This window comes from Papilio machaon, chromosome 29, assembly GCF_912999745.1.
Source record: "Papilio machaon chromosome 29, ilPapMach1.1, whole genome shotgun sequence".
Lineage (NCBI taxonomy): Eukaryota > Metazoa > Arthropoda > Insecta > Lepidoptera > Papilionidae > Papilio > Papilio machaon.
Window position 1 is genome coordinate 2184575 of NC_060014.1, and position 27923 is coordinate 2212497.

Consider the following 27923-nt stretch of genomic DNA (forward strand, 5'->3'; position numbering starts at 1 on the left):
CACCGACATAAACACGATATTTTAACTCTTTCATTCATACTCAACTCACAATATGACTATCTCTTTCTATATGGCAATTGCTTGGGTTACTCTTTCCCTCGCAAAATCGATTCTCGTCACATTTTCCCATGTTTCTGTGAGAGGTGGACGGAATTTTCGTTTTAGAATAAAAAAAACGTGTTTTATTAATGAAATTTAATATTACAAGTGTTATAAAGTGTTTCAATTGATTTTTCTAATCGTTTAATTGATTACGTTAATCTGTGTGCAATTTTTTGTTTGTGACGAAAAAGAGGTACTCGTGTTTTGCGATTTTCAGGTGAGTGATTACATTTTTGTGTTTATCTGTCGTTTTAAAAAGGTCACAAATATAAATAGATATGAATTAAGTGAGCATTGACTGACAGAATTAGTTGAGTTATAGATTTTTCTTAATATAAATTTATGTTTGTTATTAGAAAAAGGTGGGACACAAGCAATTATTGTTTTTCAGTGACCTTTGATTATCTTATGGGCGTATTTATAATTTAACCATCTCCTACCTTACCGATCCTATTTCCCTTCCTATCATTTCCGTGTTAGAAAAGGGTGGGCAGAGGACTAGAACGGAGCTTCAATCACCATAAACACTGAACACTATTTGTTTTCTGTAAGACAGATGTTGCAGATTCTAACACTGTTATTGGTTCATCTATCTATATATATAAAAGAAAGTCGTGTTAGTTACACTATTTATAACTCAAGAATGGCTGAATCGATTTGACTGAAAATTGGTGGGCAGGTAGCTTAGAAACAGGAAAAGGACATAGGATAATTTTTACCCCGTTTTCTATTTTTTATTCCGCGCGGACGGAGTCGCGGGTAAAAGCTAGTTTTAAATAAAATTCGTTATGCATATAACTACCTACATTATAGTTTGTTGTATAGTATATATGTAGTATAGTTGAAATTTTTAGTAATATTTACAACGCAACAGGAGATTGGGAAAAGTTTACTTCTTACTAATATTATAAATGCGTACACAATGTCAAACGTATCTTGATGAAATTTGTCACAGATGTAGAACATAGTCTGGAAGAACATATAGGCTACTTATTGAGTTTTTTTTAATACCGTGTAGACGAAGTCGCGGGCAAAAGGCTATTTTTAACATAACTCAAGCATGCAGACCAGAGAGGTAGTCAGGGACTTCTATTTGGCTCCTGGCACATCGTTTTCGCGTCGCCCACATTCATATATCTACGCAAATACGAGTATCCACGTGGGTTTTTGGTACTAAATAGGTACAAGTAAGAATTAATTTTAATTCAAAATACCTCGAGTAAGGGTCGAGACTGCATATTGGGTTTGGTTTAAAACCTAGTCTCATTGGAATTTTTTTTCCTTTTAATTAATGACTTTAAACTCATTTCAATTAATTTGATTTCCTTTTTTAATTGCTACATTTGTTATACTCATTGTCTATTTTCTATGAAAAAAAAAGGGAAGTCATTGGCTCCTTAAATACAGGTGAACCTAGTTAAGGAACCAATGCGAAACTGATGTTGTAATAATTTAAGTCGGCATTAAAGAAAGAATCTTATTTATTTACAGACTTGATTTTATTTACATACTAGCTGTCGCCCGCAACTCCGTCTGCGAGAAATTATAAAAAAACGTAATAAGTAAGCCTATGTTCTTCCAGACAATGTTCTACATCTGTGCCAAATTTCATCAAGATCCGTTGATTCGTTCTGAAGTTATCTTCAAACGAACATCCATCCATCTATCTAAACATTCGCATTTATAACAATACTAGCTTTTACCCGCGACTCCGTCCGCGCGGAATAAAAAATAGAAAACGGGGTAAAAATTATCCTATGTCCTTTTCCTGGTTCTAAGCTACCTGCCCATCAATTTTCAGTCAAATCGATTCAGCCGTTCTTGAGTTATAAATAGTGTAACTAACACGACTTTCTTTTATATATATAGATTAAGATAGTAAGATATATATACGGAATATTTTATACAAGACAATGGGACATTTTTCCTTTGTAAGAAAGTAATGTTCCTTTTCCTTTCTTTGTTTCGTTTTGAGGTCACACGAAACCGTTGCTTTTTCACTACGAAACACTCGTACAAAATTATCATTTCTTTCTATATACTTGAGAAAGCTTAAACATTTTTTTTTCATTAGGAGACTTGTTGAAAAAAAAAACTAAACTAAACTCAAGACTTAGTATGTTTTTAAATCAAAATCGATCGTATTTTAGAAAGGACTTTATCTTTTAGTATATTACTCTGTACCTGAGTATTACCTTTCGAATATTGGACGAAAGATTGGCAATATCCGATACTTGCTGACTTGCCGAGTTCGATATTTGACTCGCTTTCAATTTACGTTTTCAACTCCCAGAATTTATGTTCTCCTGGTTAGTTATCAACGATTCACTTGCACTTTAAAACTATTTTAGTAGTTTTTTAGTCTTAGTCATTTTCATATTTTTGAAGTGTTTTGAAATTTCAAAACAAACAATCAAAAAAAAAACAGATCATCCGAATTTAACAATATTTTTTTTTATATGTTGAAGAAATTAAAGTGGAATGATTATTAATGTAACTACAGTAAACTACTTTCTTTTTTTTATTTCAACATGTTGCAAATAGTAGTTGCATTATGCTGATTCTTACCCCTCTTATGAGGGTTACAGGGGTTGCAATGTACCCTCGTTATCAAAGACGAGGGTGCAAAATTCGATTATATCAAAGATTTATCGGATGCAACCAGCATTTTCTAAAATAATATATCGTACATATAATTTGTATGACTATACTATACAATTTAAAACGTAAAATTTTGCCATTTTGCCAACCCAATGTGCATTTCACAGTGGTGAAACGCAAAAAAAAGGATAACAAAGGGTGTAAGAACTTTGCATGCCAACACCCTTTAGAGGGGCACGTGTTTGTGAACGAGTGGCTGAATGTAGCAAAAGCTTTTGCCTTTTATATAATGGAGGGAAAACGTTTTGAAAAAAATATTTCATTTTTATCTTATATAAAAATGATTTTGCCTTTTAATGCGTTGGTGTGAAAACGTTTAAAATTTTATTTTATCTGAATACTCTATTTCATATTTAAAATTTTTTAAGCAATTAGATCCAAATATTTTAATTGTTATTAAACTATGTGACTGAATTAACAAAAACTTTTGTCTTTTGGTGTAATGCAGGTAATTATTTTTTAAAAAGTATAATTTTATCTTTACCCGCTTTTCATTTTTTAAATTATTTATTCGTTTACGTTTTATATTAACAGTGGTAAACGCCAGCAAGAACAACATAAGTTGCACGAATTGTCCTCGCTCAGTGAAATACCACGACCTTATAGAAGACAGGCATCAAGTGGAAGTAATTCCAAGTACAGTCTGATGAATGTGTGACGGAGGACAAATTTTAGTCCTCTTTCCTTCCCAAATCTTTTCTTATAAGGAAAGGATGGGAAGGGGATTTGATGGAGGAAGAGATAGGAAGTTTAAATATTCTTTTTTTGTGCGTCTCCTCCTTTGTCTATTGAGGGTAAGCAACGCATCTGCAATTGCGAATGTCAATGGGCAGCGGTCGCTTCGCCATTTCGGCAAATTCATGTGGCCGCTTTCTCGTTTGTAATATAAAATAAAATAAATAAAATATTATTAAGTTCATGTGTTTGTTTGCAGTAAATTTTCGTGATGCCGTGGTTGGTGTGAGATGGACGGCATACAGATGGAGCCCATCGGCAAATATAAAGCCGATCGAAACGGTTCGGCGAAAAGTAAAATACTTAATTAAATATAACAAAAATATATACCAATAATATTATTTACCTACCCTTTTCTTAATGTAGTGTTTCCATATAATGTTTACCTTTTACTGGGAGTAAAATCAAATTCTATGAAAGTTTATTTCTAACGATTTCTACTTAGTATACTGGGAATGTATGAAGGTTTTTGAAATGTTAAAAATTGTTTTATTTCTAGCCGCCGCTTGGCGAAACATGGTCGATCAGGATTTGGACGACGTAGCTTTTCTTGCGGGTGAGTTAAATATATATAAAATGAAAGCATTTAACTATTAAATTAAAAAATAAATAGTAACTTCACCTTGCCGTCAAAATCCATCAGTTACAGAGATTACCCGGAATCATAGATTTGCGAATAAACAGACAAACAAATTGTAAAAACATCATGTTCACGATTTTTTTTTTAGATATACAGACACTACAATTTTATCAATTACTAGCTGTTTAGCTGCTGAGCGGAATTAAAAAAAACATAATAAGTAGCCTATGTGTTCTTCAAGACTATGCTCTACATCTGTGACAAATTTCATCAAGATTCGTTATGGGGTACCGGAGATACCTTCAAACAAAAATCCATCTAAACATTCGCATTTATAATATTAGTAAGATTGTATCCCAAACAGTATGTTTTTTGAGGTGTAGATTGAGTTAACATACTGTTAAACAAAATCATCGCATTTTTTATGCTGCCCGTACTCTAGCATACGTGAGGTAGAGGCGTGAGCTGGAATGAGTACCTCATTAAAGCGGCAAATGAGTAAAAAAGGGGAAAGGATCGTGTGCGTTTGAATTACTTTGTAAATTACAGCTGCGTGAAGATTCTTAACTTCCTAAACGTATTAAGTACTAGACCGAGTTTTCGTCCTCGTACATTTAAAATCTACTAGTCATCTAGTTATTTAAAAAAAAAAAAAAACGGGACCCATCTGCAAGCACTTCCTTTCGATTAAAATATTTTTTATCAAAATCGGACCACCAGGGACGGAGTTTCGCAGTAACACACATAAAAAAAATACAGTCGAATTGATAACCTCCTTCTTTTTGAAGTCGGCTAAAAAAAGAAACTGAGTATAGTTTATATCCAAATATCAGTCAGATTAATTTATCCATTGTTAAGTTACGTGGTAACAAATAAGCTATTTTAATATGGTATGGTATCAACATAAAACTATTAGTAGATGGCGTTGGAGTCATTTTAAAACGCGATATTGCTACGCGTAAGCTGTAAGTTTAACAGACCTTGCTGCAAGCATGCCTGTCCGAGGTTTAGGCTAAGGGCCATCTGCGCCCGGCCACCTCAAGCCCGGTGAAGCTGTAAATGCCTCTTCAAGGCTAACAGTGACTACTTAGTCGCAAAAAAATACATGCCTGTCACTAGTGCAATGCGGATACATCTGCAAGTAACTTGCATGCCTGTTACTTGCATGAAAACATTCGAAGTTCGTGTACGTAGCCTACTTCGTCCTCTTCCTTGCATACCCACTTGCATACCCGTAATTGTCACAAAATCAAATGTGATTCCAGTTAGCGTTACCACATGTCTGAAGCTGGCATGTGTAAGTAGCTTGAACATAAGTATGACAATTACAGGCATGTGCATTCGCGGCTTGATATGAAGTGCTTTCTGCTTCGTGTATCCAACTGAAGTATTGTTCAAAAAGACTCAAGTTTTAACTTACATCTCATATGTAAGCATTTTCAAATGAGTCCAAGGTTAGTAGCAAGTGTTCTCGACATTTGAGACGTGTTAGAAACAAACAAACTAGCCATACTTGAGGGGTTTTGTCTTTTTTTTAAACACACTTCACCCACGTTAGGTTTTGCATGACTGTTATGACCTAACAGTGCAATAGAAGACGTTTATTTTCGTACTCATTCCTGGGAAATTTCAAGGATCATTGAATGCAGAAAAGAAGGACAATATCGATGGGTCCTATGCATAAGGGCCAAAGTAACAAATTTATGATTTTTACTTTTTTATGTTAAAAGCTACCTCTTAGTTTAGTTAACAAAATGCACTAAACACAAATACACATTTACAGACGTAAACGTTTTTTTTTTGCTAAAGTATAAAGGCATATGCGGCTTCTCTTCCTATATGTTTGAAACTTTGAGAGCCTCTCCTGTAAAGTTGTCAATTTGCACTGTGGCTCTTATATGTAGGAGCCATCGATATGGAGCTAGTCATAGGTAACTGAGCAAAAATTAACTTAGAGTTCAGCTCACGGTTCACATGTGTGATGCAGATCAGTGAATAGTGAATTTGTACCTAGAGTCACCAGGTACCTCTCGGTTTTCAGCTTAAATAATTAATAGTACAAGTTAAGTTAATTAAGTTGCAGCCCAATAGTTCAAATTTATATGACCTGAACTTTTGAACCGGTTCTGAACTGATTTACACACGTCTACATGGAGCAGAGTTCACGCAGAACTTGTGTGGTAAAAAATCAGACCAAGTTGACTATACCTCTATCATCCAGATACGGACAAAGCGAGAGAGGCGAGGGAACTAGAAGCACCTGTGGCGGTCTGCTCGCAACGTAAAGCACTATGTCTTACCGCGTTGGTCTTCACAGCAATATTCGCCACCGCTTTACTTGTAGTATACGCGAGTCCTCAACCAGGTAAGAAAGATCTATTTCTAATTAACACTAATTAAAAGTTTAAATTTTCATGAGTCATTATAAACTAAATAAAAACGGCTACCGACTAGTTAGGGTATTAGACTTGGGGATAAAGGCCCCCGATATGCTCAAAACTAGTCGGTGCCGACACCGGGTCAAACATATTTTAGTTGATTAATTAAACTTTAGCTAATATTTTTCATAATGATACCAAATAACGTCTAGATATGTGCTAGAATGGTTAACATTAGTCGTATTGCGGGATCTGAACCCACGACCTCGTGAGCATGTACTTACCGTTAAACAGACTTGGCTCTTCATACTTTTTCTTCTGTTAAATCTTTGACCCCACTCTTTGTTGGTTGCACTGATTTTTCGTTCTCCAGCTCTATCATTATTTCAGTCTTCAGTCCTTACTCCCAAGTTCTCATACAATGCTGAACAACATGTTTTACATTAAAAATATATTTTTGAATTAAAAGATTGTCCGTGCGCTGGAGGCAGTCCACTCATACCAGGACAAGCACCCACTGAACCAGAAACCAGTGTATCATCAGCTAACAAGTGAGTATAATATAAAACCAACTAAGATTGCAATAAGGATAAATTCTTTTCTTGACTATGCACTAAATTATGTCTTTGACTATGAACGAGTTTTGACTAGTGAGGTGTTAGTCGTATCGTATTCTTCCCACGAGTGTCAGTCAGTCGGTTTTTATTTAATTTTTTGATTAACAGATAATATTTATTATGTTGGTTACAGTGATTACAAAGATAGAATAGCATCGAACGGTGCAGTCTTCCCTTGGCGCGGTGCTCGTCTTCCTACATTCATGGTACCAATACACTACAGTCTCTGGTTACACCCTAATCTTACGACCGGGGAACTACGTGGTGAGTATATTTACTTTGTAACTGATTGGTGTATTTCTTGTTTATGTATTTACTCCAGAACTCCGCTGCAGTGACCACCACTGCCCTTAGTTAATCCAGGCCTCAGTCAACACGCCTCTCATTGCCCTAAGTCAGACCAGGCAGCAGTTAACACTCCCCCCACTGCCCTAAGTCAGACCAGGCATCAGTTAACACTCCCCCCACTGCCCTAAGTCAGACCAGGCATCAGTTAACACTCCCCCCACTGCCCTTAGTCAGACCAGGCCTCAGTCAACACGCCCTTCATGGCCTTAAGTCAGAACCAGGTCTCAATCAACACGCCCATACATATGTGCATGCACCATATTTTCCTTCACTACTTAAATATATAATTATATTTTAACAGGTGAAGTATCAATAGATTTTAGAGTGGACCGTGATACTGGTTTCTTAGTACTCAATGTGAGAGATATGAATGTAACAGAGCGGGCATTGTTTAAAAGTGGAGGCTCGTTAGGACCAAAGATAGTGAAGACTTTAGACTACCCGCCTGCTGATCAGACCTATATTGAGTTTAAAGTAAGTAAGATAAAAGTAATCTCTGTTTTTTTTTTAGGTTATTGATGTTTTTTGTACGAATGTTTTCATAGTGAATATTTTAATCCATTTCTTTAAAATTTACTCGATTTCCAAAAAATAAAATAATTGTAATAGTCTTATAACAATTCGTCTATAGGTTTTATAAATTGGATCCTAAAAAAAATCTTTTTTTATATAATTTAGCTAATAGATAGCGCTATTAGAGTCTTTGTCATAGTTTTTAGATTTACTAAAATAAAACTTATAAGGTCTTTTTGGTTCCTTTTCCTACTTTTTTCATATCAAAAGGTGGCAAACGAGTAAGCGGCCACCTGAATTCGCCGAAATAGCGAAGCAATCGTAGCTCATAGATATCAACAATTGCAAATGCCTACCTTTAATTGACGGAAGAGGGGACGCACAGAAAAATAATATTTCTCTTTCCTATGGAACCTCGCTTTCGTCAATCCACTTACCCTTCCCAGCCTTTTCTTATAAGGGATGATAATTTAGCCTTTTTTTTTCAAAGGAGAAACTTCGTCGGAAGTTCAATTACACTTTGAGTCTTCGTTTCATTACCAAATTAGGTAAAGGTGATAAACAGAGAGGTTTCTTCCTAACCGGAACACATAGACGGTAAATTTTTTATCAATATGTATTTATAAAAAAAAAACCTCATTATAAACGGCTACACTCAGGTATAGTTTTTACTTGAGTGTAGCCGATTTTAATGAACAAATTATTTGGTGATTTTAATGTCTTAAATATCTTTTTTTTAATCATTTTTTTTCAGACGTTGCGCTGTGTCTCGTTTCTGGTTGACACATGCTCGTTCAGCTTTCCCTTGTTTAGATGAGCCTCATTTGAGAGCTACGTTTAAACTTACTATTGTTAGAGACAGGTACTGTTTTATCCTCAAAATTATTAATATTTAATTTAAAAAATACATCTATATCTATTTTTAGATGTGTAACTATATTAAGTACAAGCTTTTATTTTATTTTAAACTAGCTTTAACCCGCGACTTCGTCCGCGCGGAATAAAAAATAGAAAACTGGGTAAAAATTATCCTATGTCCGTTTCCTGGTTCTAAGCTACCTGCCCACCAATTTTCAGTCAAATCGATTCAGCCGTTCTTGATTTATAAATGGTGTAACTAACACGACTTTCTGACTATATATATAGATATAAAATTCTCGTGTCACAGTTTTCGTTCTCGTACTCCTCCGACCGATTCTGACCGATTCTCATAAAATTTTGTGAGCATATTCAGTAGGTCTGAGAATCGGCCAACAAATATTTTTCATAACCCCCCCCCTCATTTAGTTTTTTTTTAACTGCGCGCGGACGGAGTCGCGGGCAACAGCTAGTATACATATATAGAAGAGAAGATGTCATCAAACCTTACAAATTAAAGATCCAATTCCCGTTTACTGATTGATGTGAAATGTTGTATACATGTGTAAATTGTGTGATAATACAATATTATGATGACATGGTGATGATCTGATGATGGAACTGGAAGGTGGTCATAGGAACTTCGTAATGAAATAACACAAACTCATCGAGTTTGGGCTCATTTGAATTGTCTTGATGACCTTTTTTCTATTTACTTTGTTCCTTAGTTCTTAAATGCTTGTTATTTTTAATCATTTTGTTATATCAAAATGTTGCAGGTTTCACGTTTCGTTGACAAATATGCCGATAGTAGCAACAGAAGAGGCAGGCTTCTATTTGGGACATAGATTGGTGAGTTTTTTAATAATAATCTAGTTAGTAATAAATATTCAGTTTTTGTAAATCTTAGCGTGATTTAATGATATAACTATCTACTTATAAGATTTTTTTTTATTAATAAATTCATTATTGATTTTCATCTCTTTAACTCTTGAGTCAAAACTTTTTTTTAATAAGATTTTTTCATAAAAGTATTTCAATAGAAACAAAACATATACTTGATTAAGGATGATTTTATAATTTATGTAGTTTAATAAAAAAATATAAGCAACTAGCTGTCGCCCGCGACTCCGTCCGCGCGCAGTTAATAAGCTTATATGACACGTTCGTAGATTTACCATAGCAGCGCCATCTATTGATTACTTACTCAACCCAGTCGAAAGGTATCGACATCTGTTAGAATCATTTGGAGTTAACAGATAATTGTGACTGTCAAATAATAACAGACAAATAATTAGCAATAAATCAAAATTGCGACTATAATTTGAGATTTAAACTATCCTATCTCTCAAGTTGGATCGAACTGCACATGGTGTGCGAATTTTATTATAATCGGTTAAGTGGTTTAGGAGTCCATTGAGGACAAACATTGTGACACGAGATTTACATATATTAAGATAATTTTTTTTTAATATTTTCCTAGATTTTTTGCTTCAATTCCAACTAAATTCTTTTTTATGGAGGGGGGAAAGGAATCATTGTAAGATACCTTGCCTTTTGAGGTAATGACAGGGATATACGAGATTCCTACTCACTAAAACCTTCACAGTGGTCATCATCAAGTTTGTCTTCAAAGGTCTCTGGATCTCCAATAGAACGCATCCAATCAAGCTGTAGCGCAGTGTTTCCCAAAGTGGGCGATAACGCCCCCTTGGAGGCGTTTGAAACCTAGGAGGGGGCGATAAGAGGCCCAAAAAATGGGGGCATTGAAATTAATTAAAGCAATGAAATTGTGGTTTTTAAGTTTTAGGGCTGAATAAAAATTAGGGGCGCTCTGAAATGTAATTCATTTTCAAAGAGTGCGGTGAAAGAAAGTTTGACAATCACTGCTCTAGTATTCTAAGTATCTTGTGCGATTCGAACCCACAACCACGTGTTGCGATATCCGTACCCTTAAACATTAGGCTATTAGCGTTTTAACTTCAACAGCTACAAGATGAATTCGCACAATCACCACCGATATCGCCTCATATGATATCATTAGCGGTATGTCGGCTGCAGCGACGAGCTGCACCACTCAATACTTCTGATGTAAACCCAGAGTCAGAAGATGTATCAACTGAGATCAGCTTGTATAGTGATCAGGAAACAATACTGAATGAGTCCGGGTAAGTACAAGACGTGGAATATAGATTTCATCTATTCACTAGCTATCACCTGCGACTCCGGCTCTGTGGTATTAAAAAAACTTACTAAGTAGTCTATGTTCTTTCTACATCTGTGTCAAATTTCATAGAGATTTGTTTAAGTGTTCTGGAGAAACCTTCTAATAAACATCTATTCATACAAAAATTCGCATTTATAATATTAGTAAGATTCAAGGTCCTAAAGTGAACACAAATTGTGGTTGAAAATCTCGCGTTATTTAAATTTTCCGAAATTCAATAGACACTTAAAGTTAAAATATAATTAAAACAGTATCGTCGTCGTAATTAGAATTTATATCTATAATGTTATAAATCTACGGGATAATAATCTAGACACGAAAACAAAAAAAAATGATACGAATTGCTCCATGAAAAATAATGACTTAACCTTGACTGTGTTGATTACAACAACAACATATCTCACACCTGTAACCCAGAAGGGTAGACAGAGACCACAGACTTCCATTTAGCGCTGTCCTGACACACCTCTCGCTTCTACATTCATACATTTACCCATACATTTACGTCTGTTTTTGGTGCTCGTGAGTATTTCATAAATTCTGGAAGGTAAAAAAGTCAAGCACCAACTTATTATTATTATTATTTCAATTTCTTTCTTATTACAGACCTCTACTTGAATGGGTACAAAGAACTATTCAACTATTCTCATATGAACTTAACACTTCATATCCACTGCCCAAATTTGGTAAGTCTCTTATGAGAGATACTTCTTCAAAAAATTTAGTTATATCATCTGATGTTAGTTAAAATTCATAAAATTTTAATATCTTTCAAAATGTTTAAACGATATTCCACTAATATCTATAACTTTTTTTTATATCATAAGATGGCAAACGAGCAAACGGCCACCTGGATTCGCCGAAATAGCGAGGCGACTGTTGCCCATAGACATCCGCAAATGCAGATACGCTGCCTACCTTTAATCAACGGAGAAGAGGACGCACAGAAAGAGGATATTTCTCCTTCCTATGCATCCTCTCCTCCGCCAAATCCACTTTCCCTTCTCATCCTTTCCTAATAAGAAAAGGGTGGGAAGGGAAAAGAAGACTAAAATTAGGCCTCCGGTACTACACTCATCAGATTGTACGCGGAATTGCTTCCACTTCACGCCTGTCTTCTGTGTGGTCGTGGTATTGCACCGGTCGACCCGGCCAATTCGTGCACCCAACAAATATTGTTGTTGCGGGATATACCACTGTTAAAACTTGTACACTATTCATTTAGCTATTGTAAAAAGCGACTCAAGAAAAGGTATTCGTTAATACTTTTACAGATATAGTAGTGGTTGATGGAAGTAATCCATATTCAGAGGGATGGGGCTTAATTATTCTAGATCCTGTCACACTTACAGATACCAAAATTATCGCAAAATTAATAGCACAACAAGTAAGTTTAGTAGATTAAAAAATTACTGTATTTAATTTTTATCAAGCGTTATTAAAGTTTCCTTAACACGTTAACTGCGGATTGAGGCAGGATAGGCCCAAAGCGTGACTTCTCGCTGGTGCGGCAGTCAAAATCGGGTTGTTTCGCTCTGTGCGGGAGGCTCCTAGATCAGTATTTCTATGAGTACGACAGAAACAAATATATAGAAATGTTTCTCTTGCGATATCTAGCCCAATGGCGTAATTAGATAAAAATGAGGTCCCACAGGCCCCAAACGCACTGAAAAGAAATTAATTACGCCTAGTGCGGATTGAGGTCAAATCTATCTCAAAATTTGTAGGCCTCATGGCCGCACTGCACGAAGCGCGGGCGGCGCGGGCGCCGCGCATCCTAGCTTAGTGTTGTGGAAAATTTCGATAACGTTTCGAGTTTCGAGGACGTTTTGGCAGGATTTATTAAAGATTAAGCGTAGAACTTTATTTTAAAATCCTTAACGTTTTAAACCAATAATGGTACTTCATCTGACTTATTTGAAAATGTTTATTGGAGTTATGAGAAACTATGTTGACCTCGGTAAAAATTTTACTTATACCATACAAAACCTAAATTACTGCAACTTTGAATTTTAAGGGGGTGGCCTGTGTCTATGATGAACCAAAAGTGCATAAATCGGACACAGAATGTATTTACGAGCCAGAAACACAACACTAAAAGCCAAGCTACTATTAACTAATTCTACTTAAATAGCACGATTAGTACGTCTTATACTTAATAGAATATTCGCACGCACGCACATTCACCACTAACAATACTCAATTATCATCATTATTTTGTTTTGCACATGGGTGTTGCCTTAAAATGTGTGCTCAGTTGTGGATTATTCTTCACTGTTATTTTAAGCAAGTCACAGTTCCATTCGAAGTTTAGTCCATAGTGGCAATTTTTACCATTGTGTGCTGATCATCGTTTATGTACAGAGAACGTTAAATGTTTTTGCTGATGATCTAAAATATATATTTTATTCCAAGATTTCCTATCGGCAGATGTGCTGATCATTTGTTCCAAAGAGGTGGTCAAAGAAAGCGCTGCGTAGGTTGCTACGAAAAATTAAGATTGACATTGAATGGCACGCAAGCTGCTAAGAAAACTAAAAAATTTGTGACTTTTTGTGTCCAGTGTGACAAATCTTTTTGTTTACCATGTTTTAATGAAAAACATTTTCAGTGATTAATACTCAATAAACATTTATCGTAACTACAACTCTCTTTTAATCCCATCACTAGTCGAGGCATTAATTGACCTTCCTTTCAGTGCGATTTGAGGCAGAACCGATGACAAATTTTTAATTTTACTTTATTCATTAACGAAACGTCCTAACTCCAGGCGAAGCTAGATTCATATTATGCACATATTTAAGTTCATAAGAGTGAAGTTTCAAGCAAATATCGTTTAATTTGGATTTTTTAAAAATGTTTTTCGAAAACATAATTTTGTGAGGCAGGAGAGGCCTCAATAGCACTGGAAAAAAGTTCAACTTTGCCACGAACAGGCCTCAAACGCACTGGCTGAAAGTTCCGCCAAAATGGCCTCGCAGTTAACGTGTTAATACTTTGTAACCTCCTATCTCCTAAATAATTGAATAGATTTTGACGAGTGATGTGTAATTCAATTTATATTCTTCCCCATAATGTCATAGTGGTACAGTCAGTCGTCTTTACCAAAACAACACACCTTTAACCCAGAGGGGTAGACAGAGATGACGAACCTCCATTTGGAGTAGCCAAATGAACCTCTGCTATCCACTTTTCATCATTTCGGTAGACGGAATGTGACGCGTTGAGGTTTTTTTCTCACGAGAATGCACACATATGTGGAGGTTACATCACGATGTTTTCCTCCATCGTAAGAACGTCGGATAAATGTACATATGTAAATCGAAAAACATATTGGTACATATTGCCGTATTCGAAACCAAGACCTGCAGATTGCAAGTCAATTACTTAACGCCTGAGCCACCCATGCTTTTTAATAGTGGCAAAATTATACCTTAAGAATTCTAGGGAATAAAGAATATGATTTATTAATAGTGAATACCTTCAAGGGGTATTATTTATCAGCAGTTTGTTTGTTAAATTGTGCCAGTGGTTTGGTGGGTTAGTATCTCCTCGTTGGTGGAGTTCTCAATGGCTGATGGAAGCTCTGACATCAGTGCTAAGTGAGAAAGCAACACCGCTAAGTGATGCTACCGCTGAGAGAGAGGAGGACGCACTGCTGTTAGACCACGTGTTACCTGCACTTAGGTAAGTCTTGGAACTAGGAATAAACACATATCAATTGAATTAATTGCAATTAAAAGCTTTATTTCATGTACCTTAAGTTGTTACTTATAAAAAGTTTAAACCTTATTAGACTACGCTTTTTGTTTCGCTATAATTTTTAAATCTAGACAAGTCAATCAAATATTACCTTTCTAACTTCTGGAGCCATACTATGTCCTGGTACTTTCACAATCTGAGGCTTTAAGCTAATTAAAAACGGCTACACTCAGGTATAATAACTCATACCGGAGTTTGAGTCCTAATTATCTTGAAAAACTATTACCGATGGGATTTAAACTAGTCAGTATTCCATATTAACTATACTTGAGTGTAGCCGGTTTAAATTAATTTATAATGATACTAGCTTTCATCTGCGACTCTGTCTGCACGGAATTTAAAAGAAACTTTATAAGTAGTCTATGTGTTCTTCCCAGACGATGTTCTACATCTGTGACAAATTTCATCAAGATCTGTTGAACAGTTCCGGAGATAACTTCAAACAAACATCCATCTAAACATTCGCATTTATAATATTAGTAAGATTTTACGAAAGTTTAAACAATTTAATAGCTATTATTCAAAGATTAGATATATCTATCTATATATAAAAAAGAAAGTCGTGTTAGTTACACTATTTATAAGTCAAGAACGGCTGAATCGATTTGACTGAAAATTGATGGGGAGGTAGCTTAGAACTAGGAAACGGACATAGGATAATTTTTACCCTGTTTTCTATTTTTTATTCCGCGCGGATGGAATCGCGGGTAAAAGCTAGTTTTTAAAAAAATGTTAAGATATTAAAATAAAATACAGATTGGATTCGAGCTATTCTGTACGTGCGGTAGCGAATCCGAGACTAGAGAGAGCTGATATAGAAACCACGGCTGAAGAATTATCATTACATAAGGTACAAAATACGATTTTTTATAGAAAAATCCATTCAAATACATCATTTTTTATCAATCATATAAAATTTCAAATGTATTTTTGTGTATTCTACTATTTTAATGATATCAATAAAATTGATTACCTAAATCAGTGTTTCCCAAAGTGGGCGATAACGCCCCCTTGGGGGTGTTTGAAACCTAGGAGGGGGCGATAAGTGGCCCAAGAAATGGGGGGCATTGAAATTAATTAAAGTAATCAAATTGTGGTTTTTAAGTTTTAGGGCTGAATAAAAATTAGGGGCGCTCTGAAATATAATTGATTTTCAAAGGGGACGGTGAAAGAAATAAGTTTGACAATCACTGACATAAATGATGAATTGTAACACTCTCCTTATTTCAGATCTCATTTTTAAAATTATCTTAAAACTAGTTTAGAATTACCTGTAAGCTCCTTCAATTTTGTATGCAAACAGACATAATTTACTGGGATTCATACAAAAAAAGAAATTATTATTGGAACGAAGTTCTTTATCGCGCGTTGTGAAAGGGGGCTAGACGGAAAAAATTCTTACGAAAAGTTGTCACGACACTTTTTGCTATAGTAAGTATGTTAACGACGAATGAGCGCTACTTCACCATGGCAACCACGTGACAATATATAACGAAAATTCATAGAAATAAAAAGTACTTCTTGTGAAGACTTAAGTTTTTTATTCATAGAATAAACATTGGTTCCTTCACTAATTAATTGAAAGGAACTTCGTTCCATCCGCGAGTCCCAACACACCTCTCAAGTTTTTTTTATGTATATTTGTGTTTTTGACGATTGAGTTGTCATACCATTGGTATTTTTTCTTAAATATCACAGGGGTGTAATCAGTTGAGTATTTTAGGGTTTAAAAGATATTTTTCAATGTATATATAAATATTGTATTTAGGGTGCGGCCATAGTGAGTATGGCTATAGAAGCTGCGGGGGAAGCTGCGGGGCGCGCGGCGTTGGCAAGATTACTTAGAGATCATCGCTTCTCCAGTACTGATGCTAGGTACAATAGTCTTTACCCTACTAACAAGAGGGTAATGTTTTTCGCCCTAACATAAGTTTGTTTTTATGTAACTATATGTAATTTCCTTTATGTCTAACTGCAGGATCTATAACTGAACCGATTTTGTCCAATCGGATCGTATCGGAATCGAATCGGATCGGAATCGAATCGGATTTAAGACATTCGAGAGAAGAATCCTTCTTTTTTTTACGAACAAATCGTTGTATTTTACTAAAAAGTAATAAACTAGCAAACAAACACTAATATTAAAGTTTAAATAGTAAAGTTATTGCCCAAAAAATCTGCAACAAACAGATGCGTCACCTTTAATAGTGGGAGCAGGAGACAGAGCAATATATTTCCCTTTCCTATTTATACCATGTCCACCAAATTCTATATCCTTACCTTACCTAGTAAAAATGGTGGAAGGGGAAAGATTTGGTGGGGGGAGAACGATGGGAAGAGAACTAGATTTGGATATATATAATTTAGTTTTACATTTCAGAGATCTGTGGCGTGCGCTACAGAAAAACGGTACAGATGAGACACCAGCACACGCGTGGGACGGCTGGTGTGACAAAGCCGGGTATCCGTTACTATCCGCACGGATATCCGGACCTGATGTCATTATTAGACAAGAGCGGTAAGTTTGCCGTGTAAATTGTAAACTTTATCTTTTTATTTAGTACTATAAGTACTAGAATGGCAGCCACGTACAGGTCGACGCAGTGTGGGCAGGCCTCCCGCAAGATGGACCGATGATCTGGTCAAGGCTGCGGGAGTATCCTGGATGCGGGTGGCACAGGACCGATCATCGTGGCGATCTTTGGGGGAGGCCTATGCCCAGCAGTGGGCGTTACGAGGCTGAATGGATGGATGGATGATCTAACCGTGGATTTCCATTGACGAAATACAAACAACAACAAATTGTCTTTTTTTTTTGTATAAAGTTGCTAAAGTCGGCTGCCCCTTTCGATTTCGATGGAGGGTGGGATACACGGAAAAATTTCTCTTCCTATGCATCAAATCGTCTTTCCCCATGCCCTTCCTCTTTGCCGTACTTAGAAATTTGAGTAGTCCCTCGAGTTAAGATTCAATATTAAATTGTTTAAATTTTCGTCAGATATACTTATATACTAACTAACTGTCGCCTGCGACTTCGTCCGCACGGAATTAAAAAAATGCATAAGTAGTCTATATATTCTTCCAGACTATGTTCTACATCTGTGCCTAATTTCATCTAGATCTGTTGAATCGTTCCGGAGATATCTTGTAACAAACATACATCTAAACATTCGCATTTATTAGCCGACTTCAAAAAGAAGGAGGTTATCAATTCGACTGTATTTTTTTTTTTTTTATGTGTGTTACCGCGAAACTCCGCCCCTGGTGGTCCGATTTTGATGAAAAATATTTTAATCGAAAGGAAGTGCTTGCAGGTGGGTCCCATTTTTTTGTTTTTTTTTTTAAATAACTAGAAGACTAGTAGATTTTGAATATAGCTTCAAAATTTGTTGCGAAAATTAGGGACATTTTTGCTTTCAGCGCTTACGTAGGCTAAACTATAGGACCTACATAAAAATTATGTATGGTGAATTGTAGCTCTTTAAATGTGCTAAATAAAAGTCAGCGATAGCATATATCTATCTTTTATAGTTTTCTCACAATAACCATTTTTTTCTTCAGAAACATCAATTAAATTCATGTCCTATTTCTGACGCTATTATTCGAGTTCAGTATTAACCCTTATGTAAATAAACATGTCCATTATCAAGAGAATTTAATGTAGATTATATTTGCAATTGAAACTATATCATTCTGTCTAATAGTTTAGGAGATATCGTAAGAATAAAATTACGCGGAAACGAAAAATGCTACACGAAAAGCACAATTTTGCTTTCTGGGCTTACGTAGGTCAAACTATATGACTTACATAAAAATGATGTATGGAGTAATTATAGATCCTTAAATTTGCTAAATAACAGTCTTCGGTGGCATATATCTATCATCTATGGATGTCTCACAAAAACCATGTTATTGTGAACAAACTTCGATTAAAATGCACACGAAAAACAGCGTCGTAAGCTTACGGCGCTATTATATTATATTCGATATGAATCCTTATCCAAATAAATATGTTTGATGGCTAGAGTATTAAATGCAGATTACATTAGCCTTTAAACTATGTAATTCTGATCAATAGTTTGGAAGATATTAAATAATTAAAAACTACGCGCACTCGAAAAATGCTAGTGCGGCGCGCGGCTGGACAAATTAAAGGCACGCTACGATGTATTAGTTCGTTAATTTTCAATTTGTATACCGATTTTGATAATTATTTCATTGTTTAAAGGATAAGTGGTAATCTGCTGCATTCTAAATTAGTTTTTGATTTGAAGTACACACATATCAAATAGGAAAGTTCTTTTCTTTATTTGTCTTATTTATGTCTTTATATGTATTAAGGAAATTTGTTATTGAACTTCAAATTCACTAAAAATTGTGAAATAAAACAAAAATTTTAAGAAAAAAAAATAGCCGACTTAAAAAAAAAAACAATCTCAAACAAAATGCACTCAAATGTAACCTAAAAAAAACAATTTCAAACAAAATGCACTCAAAAGTAACCTAAAAAAACCAATTTCAAACAAAATGCACTCAAAAGTAACATAAAAAAACAATTTTAAACAAAATGCATTCAAAAGTACCATAAAAAACAATCTCAAACAAAATGCACTAAAAAGAAACAAAATAATGACATGAAAACTTCTTTCTTTCTTCTTCTCTCTTTCAAAAACCCTCTAAACTCTAAAGAAAGTTCTCTTCTTTCTTGTAACATGTCTATATTGTATAATTATTGTTATTTTGGAGTCGGTTTCGGCCTAAGTAGGGACATAAACGTAAGTATGTCTCATACATCTCAAATATAAAATGTATAATATTATATTTACTTCGGCCGACACCGACTGCGAAATAACAATAATTATACAATATAGACATGTTACAAGAAAGAAGAGAACTTTCTTTAGAGTTTAGAGGGTTTTTGAAAGAGAGAAGAAGAAAGAAAGAAGTTTTCATGTCATTATTTTGTTTCTTTTTAGTGCATTTTAATATTAGTAAGATTAAAAACGGCTACACTCAAGTATACTCAATGTGTAGCCGTTTTTAATTAGTTTTTAAAATAAGTATGACAAATTTAATCCACTACGAGTAAACAATTTTGGACAATTAGTGGCAGAAATCTACATTTACTGTTGCACTTAGAGTCGTTAATTGATCACTAAGGAAGATAATTAGAGTAGATTTGAATTTTATCTATATTCCACAAATTTATTCATCAATAGATTCGTGATGAGTGCTGAACCACCTGACCCTGAGCCTGTGATGATGAACAGCCTCCTAACTATGGACTTAAGAGCTGATCTAGACGAGTTATTCTACGAACCTGGTAAGATTTATACGTAATTCTTTTAATTTCACGTTCAATGGTTTTTGAATGCATTTAACTACCATTTTTTTTTTTATTTAAAAGCTATAAATGTGTGTGGTATTATTTGTGAGGGAGTTGAATCTTTATTTTAGAAAATGGTGAAAATTATTTAAATTTTCGTGAGACTATTATCATTAACTAAAAAACGGCTAAAAAACTGACATTTGTCCGATGTCGGCACCGACTAGTTTCGAGCCCTTCGGGGGCCCTTCATCAGGGTGAGTGGGACTGGTATTATTTCATCACCCTCATTGTTAACGCGGCAAAGATCTTACTAGGTTGATCGTTGCACGGTGGGAGTACAAAACTGCGGGAAAACGATATTTGAGCCAGTTTTGCTAAAAAAGAAGGAAGCACACTATCTTGTCTCTTCGCCGGTCTTCTCCTGCCTCTGGATACTTCCAGCACGAAATAAACACTTTTTCAGACTTTCTTCGTATAAAATTGCGGAACGACACATGTACAATGACGACGATTTCGGCCATTATATAATTTTCTTAAAGGCGCGATTATGGGGCGCGTCTATATCGTCGTATGTACTGTGCAGGAAAAGGACAGGAAAGAAAGCAACGACCAAAAGTTAAAACGGCGTAACCACTGGTCAAGGGTCCGCGATGGACTCAAAACTAGTCGGTGCCGACACAAGACATATAAGGGTGTTTTAGCCTTTCCTATTTTAGTTAATTGAAAAATTCTTGCCTATATCTATATATCTATAGCTGTTGAAGGAATTGAAAAAAAAAAACTCAAATAACAAACACCAATATGTCGTAGAAAATTACACGGAAATAATAGAAGAAGATATAAACGCAACAACAACAACACCACAACCGACAACAACAACAAAAAGAACAACAATAAAGACAACAAAAGCCCCCCCATTACCTAAATGGGTTATCCCAGTTACATTCTCAGTTGGTCCATTAGAGAACAATGATGAAGAGGAAAATGTAACAAGAATATGGAAGAATACAACTGAAAGCATACATAATGGAACTTGGTAAGTTGGTATTCTACTGAACATATTTTTAACATTGTTGATAATTGTTGGTTGATAATGTATGGAGGAATACATTCTGTGCTGACCTTCCATAGGGATAAGGACAGGTTGATGATGAGACGTCAACATCAGTTGCAGGAATTGTCCTCACTCAGTGAAATACCACGACCTTACAGAAGACAGACCTTAAGTTGAAGTAATTCTACCTACAGTCTGATGAGTGTGCTGGAGAACTTATTTTAGTCCTCTACCTTTTCACTCTTTTCTTATAAGGATAGGATGGGAAGGGGAGGTGAATTTGATGGAGGAGGAGATGCATAGGAAGGTTAAATATTCTCTTTTTGTGCGTCTCCTTCTTCATCGATTGAGGGTAGGCAACGCATCTGTAATTGCGAATGTCTATGGGCAGCGGTCGTTTCGCCATTTCGGCGAATTCATGTGGCCACTTGCTCATTTGCCCCGTTATGATATAAAAAAAAACAATGGTTTATAATTGAAAATATTTTATTATTTAATTTTGCACAAATTTAAAGATATTTTTTTCATTTTAGGTATGAAATAAGTAATGATACGAAAATACATCGAATTTCTCGTTGGGCGGAAAATGTAACACATTTAATATGGATGAACGAAACTGAAAGTAAGTAAATAAAAAATATATACATCTTACTATCTTACTAATATTATAAATGCGAATGTTTAGATGGATGGATGTTTGTTAGAAGATATCTCCGGAACGGCTCAATGGATCTTGATGAAATTTGTCACAGATGTAGAACATAGTCTGGAAATATATATTCTACTTATTAAGTTATTTTTTTTATGCTGCATAGGCCATTTTACTTCAGCAAAAAAATAACATTTACACAAGTAAATATGTATTTATGTTTAGTGCATGTTGTTAACTAAACTAAGAGATAGATTTTAATATAAAAAAATAAAAATCATTAATTTGTTACTTTGGCCCTTATACATACATTTACCCTAATAATTTCAGTGGTAATACCAGATTTGGGCAAACACAAATGGGTTAGGTACAATGTTGGAGCGAGAGGACTGTATAGAGTCGCTCCACAAGATCATGCGGCAGGAGAGGTTTGTTATTTATATTTTTTTTTAATATAATAAAATAAATCCTAGTAAAATTTACTATTGAAACCTAAGCTAAGGTATTCCAGTCTTTATACTTACTTACTTCCATATTCTGCTATTTTACTTCTTAGTGCTGCTATTTTTCTTCCGTATTCTTTTATTTACTTGTGTATTCTGCTATTTCTCTTCTTAATTCTGCTATTTTACTTCTGTATTCTGCTATTTTATTTCTTTATTCTGCTAATATAATCAGTATCACTATTAAAATTGAAACATTTGATTTGTGGGACGTAAGTTGCAGCATTTCTCAAATCCTTAGCCTTATTTTAATCTTGTTTCTCTTCCCACCCTTTTCTTATAAGGAAAAGATGGTAAGGGGATGTGGATTTGATGGAGGAGGGGACACATGGGAAAGAAAAGTATTTATATTATTCTTTCTGTGCGTATCCTCCTCCGTCTATTAAAAGTAGTAAATGCATCTGCAATCGTGGATGTCTATAGCCAACGGTCGATTCGCCATTTCGGCGAATTCAGGTGACCGCAAATCCCTATCTTAAAATATTAACCCTTTATCTGCCGTATACTTTAAAGTCTTTATCTTCCAGACAGCAGAAGTGTTAGCGCAGCGCGCAGCAGAATTGTATGATAATGGTATGCCAGCTGAGAGAGCTCTGTTGTTAGACGATGCGTTTATATTGAGCCGAGCTGGTCGGTTACCAGCTAGTAGAGCGATGGCGGCCGCTGGTAAGTATACAACCTTATCTGCAATCAGTCTTTCACAGTAAAACTTCAAACAGATGCACTTTTACCCTCATCTATATATATAAAAGAAAGTCGTGTTAGTTACACTATTTATAACTCAAGAACGGCTGAATCGATTTGACTGAAAATTGGTGGGCAGGTAGCTTAGAACCAGGAATAGGACATAGGATAATTTTTACCCCGTTTTCCATTTTTTATTCCGCGCGGACGGAGTCGCGGGTAAAAGCTAGTTGAAAACAAACCGTGGTTAGTTAAAACACATTCCGACCTTTTTTTTAGTTTATAAACGATTATTTTTAGTATATTAGAATATAAAGAAATTCTATATATTTTAGGGTTAAAACTTTTATATAAAACTATCTTTTACCCGCGACTCCGTCCGCGCGGAATAAAAAAATAGAAAACGGGGTAAAAATTATCTTATGTCCGTTTCCTGGTTCTAAGCTACCTGCCCACCAATTTTCAGTCAAATCGATTCAGCCGTTCTTGAGTTATAAATAGTGTAACTAACACAACTTTCTTTTATATATAAGATAGATAGATTTTTTTGTGACGACAAAATCTGGTTTTTTTTAGTCATAAAATTTTGTAACATTTTTTATGTATTTACCCTAACAGCTCGTCTTAGTAACGAGCATCATTGGGCACCATGGCGAGTGGTCCTCACACATCTATCCTGGTGGAAGGAACTGCTGCGGCTCTCAGCTTCCGCACCACATCTCAACAGGCTCCTCAGTCAGCTACATCCAGATGTACAGGTGTATACACAACAACAGATAGAAACAGCTGGATTGACTGAAGATCAACTGTAAGTTATTAAAAACAATAGTTTTTAGTATTTTTTTATATACATAAGTAGGCTAACTTGCGAGTGGCCCATAGACAACCGCAATTGCAAATGTGTTGTCTATCAACGGAGGAAGTGACGCACAGAATTAGATAATTTCCCATTCCTATGTGTCGCCTACTTCGACAAATCCTCTTTCCCGTCATTTCCTTGTAAGAAAAGGGATGGAAGGGAAACAGGACAATTAGGCCTCCGGCACCTCACTCATCAGACGAAACGCAAGATTTCTTCTACTTTAAGCCTGTCTTCTGTGTGGTCGTGGTATTTCACTGAGCGAACCACTATTAAATCGATATTCTACTAATTGATTTTCTTAACAGATTTATTTGTCAGTTTCATTATTTTCAAAACGGTATTCTACTAATTCATTGTCTTAACAAAATTGTGCTTCAGTTAAATAATTTTTAAATCGGTATTCTACTAATTCATTGTCATAACAAAATTGTGTTTCAGTTAAATCATTTTTAAATCGGTATTCTGCTAATTCATTGTCGTAACAAAATTGTGCTTCAGTTAAATAATTTTTAAATCGGTATTCTACTAATTCATTGTCATAACAAAATTGTGTTTCAGTTAAATCATTTTTAAATCGGTATTCTGCTAATTCATTGTCGTAACAAAATTGTGCTTCAGTTAAATCATTTTTAAATCGGTATTCTACTAATTCATTGTCGTAACAAAATTGTGCTTCAGTTAAATCATTTTTAAATCGGTATTCTGCTAATTCATTGTCGTAACAAAATTGTGCTTCAGTTAAATAATTTTTAAATCGGTATTCTACTAATTCATTGTCATAACAAAATTGTGTTTCAGTTAAATCATTTTTAAATCGGTATTCTGCTAATTCATTGTCGTAACAAAATTGTGCTTCAGTTAAATCATTTTTAAATCGGTATTCTACTAATTCATTGTCGTAACAAAATTGTGCTTCAGTTAAATCATTTTTAAATCGGTATTCTACTAATTCATTGTCTTAACAAAATTGTGCTTCAGTTAAATCATTTTTAAATCGGTATTCTACTAATTCATTGTCTTAACAAAATTGTGCTTCAGTTAAATCATTTTTAAATCGATATTCTACTAATTCATTGTCATAACAAAATTGTGCTTCAGTTAAATCATTTTCAAATCGGTATTCTACTAATTAATATTACCATAATAACAGAATACCAAGGCTTATTTATGACAGCCACTACCCAATAAGATTAGAAATTAGGACAGTTACGTTATTGTATATAAATAATGGCGAATGTGACAACAAAAAATGATTAAGTTATTTCAGAAAACACAACACTATTCCATTATTGGAATAAATATCAACTTCTGAAGTCGGTGTTCTGTTTTACAGTTAGTACTTATTTCTTAATTTGTAGTCGGTATTCTATAAAATAGTTTTATTTCTCAGTTGGCTAAGTGGAGCTCTACTTATGGCGGGAGTTGAGTGGGAGAATGAGAACATAACGAACCAAGCTTTAGATCTCTTCGACGCTTGGTTTGAACGGAATGAAACTATACCAGAAATATACCAAGAAGTAAGTATACAGCGAAACTACACATTCTTCGTTAAAACTCGAATATTTCTAGTATAAACAACAGATTTCAATACCAGCTCTTAACCATAGACAAAGTTTTTTTTACTATAAAACTCGTAAATCTTTGATTATTTTTGGTAAACACGTTTCGGAGCATAACTTTTCATTAGCTACTTACTTTTATCTGTAATAATATTATAAAAAGGAAAGAATTGATTGTTTGTTTGTTTGTTTTTGCATTGAATAGACTAAAAAACTACTGAACTAATTTGAGAAATTATTTCACTGTTGAGAAAATACACTATCCGCGGGTGACATTAGACTATATTATACGAGATTTTTTTAATTCCCGGGGAACGAAGTCGCGTGAAACTGCTAGTTTTAACAATTTCACTTTATCTTACAATTTCAAGAAATTGACTGAAAATAATACATTTTTTTTTAATTTTCGGGGAACGAAGTCATGAGAAACTGCTAGTTTTAACAATTTCACTTTATCTTACAATTTCAAGAAATTTACTAACAAATTCTACTAGTCTTCTAGTTATTTAAAAAAAAAAACAAAAAAATGGCACCCACCTGCAAGCACTTCCTTTCGATTAAAATAATTTTTATCAAAATCGGACCACCAGGGACGGAGATTCGCGGTAACACACATAAAAAAAAAAAAACAGTCGAATTGATAACCTCCTTCTTTTTGAAGTCGGCTAAAAATAACACATATGTTAATGGCCGCTATGTATGGAGTTGGAAAGTCCTTTGTTTGAATTTAGGAAGCTAATATTTTTCGCAACTTACCATTGGTTTCTGAGAGCCAATACAGAGATAATAATATGTTTTAAAGGTAGATTTCTCAGAAACCCACTGTAACTTGTTCAGGCTGCGTTAGTTGCGGGGGTTAGATCTCGTGGCGCTGTAGCCTGGCATCGTGTATGGAGAGAACTTCTCTCTCAGACTTCTCACTCTATTAGAGCTGCGAAGTTGTTACCCGCACTCGCAGCGCCTGATGATGACTGGCTATTCTATAGGTAAGAGACTCTTTAGTGATAGTAAATTCTTTTGAAATATCCATGATTACTGTGTTTTCATAGATTTTTTTTATAAATTTGTACCTTAGGTAGTGATAATTTTTCAGCTGTGGATTTTATAACTATTTCTTACTAATATTATAAATGCGAATGTTTAGATGGATGGATGTTTGTTTGAAGATATCTCCAAAATGGGTCAATAGATCTTGATGAAATTTTGCTTAGATGTAGAGCATAGTCTGGAAGAGCGCATAGGCTACTAATAAAGTTTTTTTTTAATTCCGAACGGACGTAGTCGCGGGCGATAGGTAGTAATATCATAAATTAAAAAACTAAACTATTAATTAAAGTTATTAAAATGTTTAAAATTTCGTGAGACGTTTTTGTAAACTAATTTAAAATGGCTACACTCAAGTACAGCTTATTGTCGGCACCGACTAGTTGAGCCTATCGGTGGCACTTCTCTAAAGTGAAAGATTACTGATTTGAATTAGAGATCGCTTTGCACCCGGCACTGAAACTGTATGAAACTAGTCGGTGCCGACTTCGGAGCTTCGGACTAACTATACTCGTATGTGAGTGTGGCCGTTTTATTCTTAGTTTAGTTATAATAAATTACCAAGAAAGTTCAAGTATTTATACATCTTAGGTTTGCATACACGGTGTTATCGAGCGAAGCACAGCGCGGTCGCGACTGGAAGACATGGGCGACCGCACTCTGCGCAGGCGCCTGCAAGTAAGTACTACGACTACACATGAATGACCAGGTTTTCACCTTCCAGTTCGGACCTTTCTATCAAATTTGTTGATATTAAAATAAAAACTAAGTGTTGTGGGGTTCGGTACTAGATGGCGTGGTGCCGCTGGGGTATGGAGGGTGGTGTCGCGCGCGGGTGCTCTGCCCCCCGGCGCGCTGCAGGCCGCCGCACGTTGTCTACATCACCCCACTGATTACTGGAGGGTGAGTTTACTCGTCATTGAAAAAATACATCTCATTGGTCCGAATGATCCATGGAGCCGATTAAGTCTATATACAAAAAATCCCATTAGGCCGATTGATCAGTAAGTAATCGGCCCAATAGGAAACATCTATTTAAGCAGAATATCTGTTTGTCGCTTTAAAGTGCTCTTAATACCATCTTGGTCCAATACTGATTGCTTGACTACAGCTACACTTTTGAATTTCTTCCCAATTCTTTGTTACCTTTTATAGCTTAAAAGAATGAACCGATTTGGAAGTGTAAGGTGTAATTTTATTAGTATTTTTCCCTGAATGTTTTAGTTACAGTCAATGAAGTTATTTGATATCAAAAGGTGTATTCTTCTAGTTTAAGGAGTTATTTGGTGAAGAACGCGGTGCTGCAGCAGCACTGGACACGATAGCATTGAACTCGGCGTGGGTGCCTCGCGCTGATTCAGATCTACTCAGATATTTTAAGGCTGTTAGAACACTATAGGCAATTTTTATAGCTTTCGAATGCGATCCATCTATTTAGGTGTCAGATGTAACTATTTT

At 35.1% G+C, this 27923-nt stretch overlaps 1 protein-coding gene across 1 annotated transcript; it reads left to right on the forward strand.

Moving 5' to 3' along the window:
* Positions 1–176: 176 nt before the first annotated feature.
* Positions 177–27923, forward strand: LOC106709992 (thyrotropin-releasing hormone-degrading ectoenzyme). The gene is made up of 28 exons (XM_045685312.1): positions 177–319; positions 3698–3792; positions 3998–4054; positions 6300–6443; positions 6926–7007; positions 7207–7337; positions 7723–7895; positions 8425–8531; positions 8689–8796; positions 9572–9644; positions 10782–10960; positions 11626–11705; positions 12294–12406; positions 14549–14706; positions 15538–15631; positions 16550–16656; positions 17162–17299; positions 20001–20104; positions 20921–21146; positions 21698–21786; positions 22144–22241; positions 22844–22982; positions 23619–23808; positions 25253–25379; positions 26259–26407; positions 27057–27143; positions 27257–27368; positions 27736–27923. Exons 2-28 carry the CDS (start codon positions 3729–3731, stop codon positions 27862–27864), a joined length of 3258 nt encoding a protein of 1085 aa, XP_045541268.1. The 5' UTR covers positions 177–319; positions 3698–3728; the 3' UTR covers positions 27865–27923.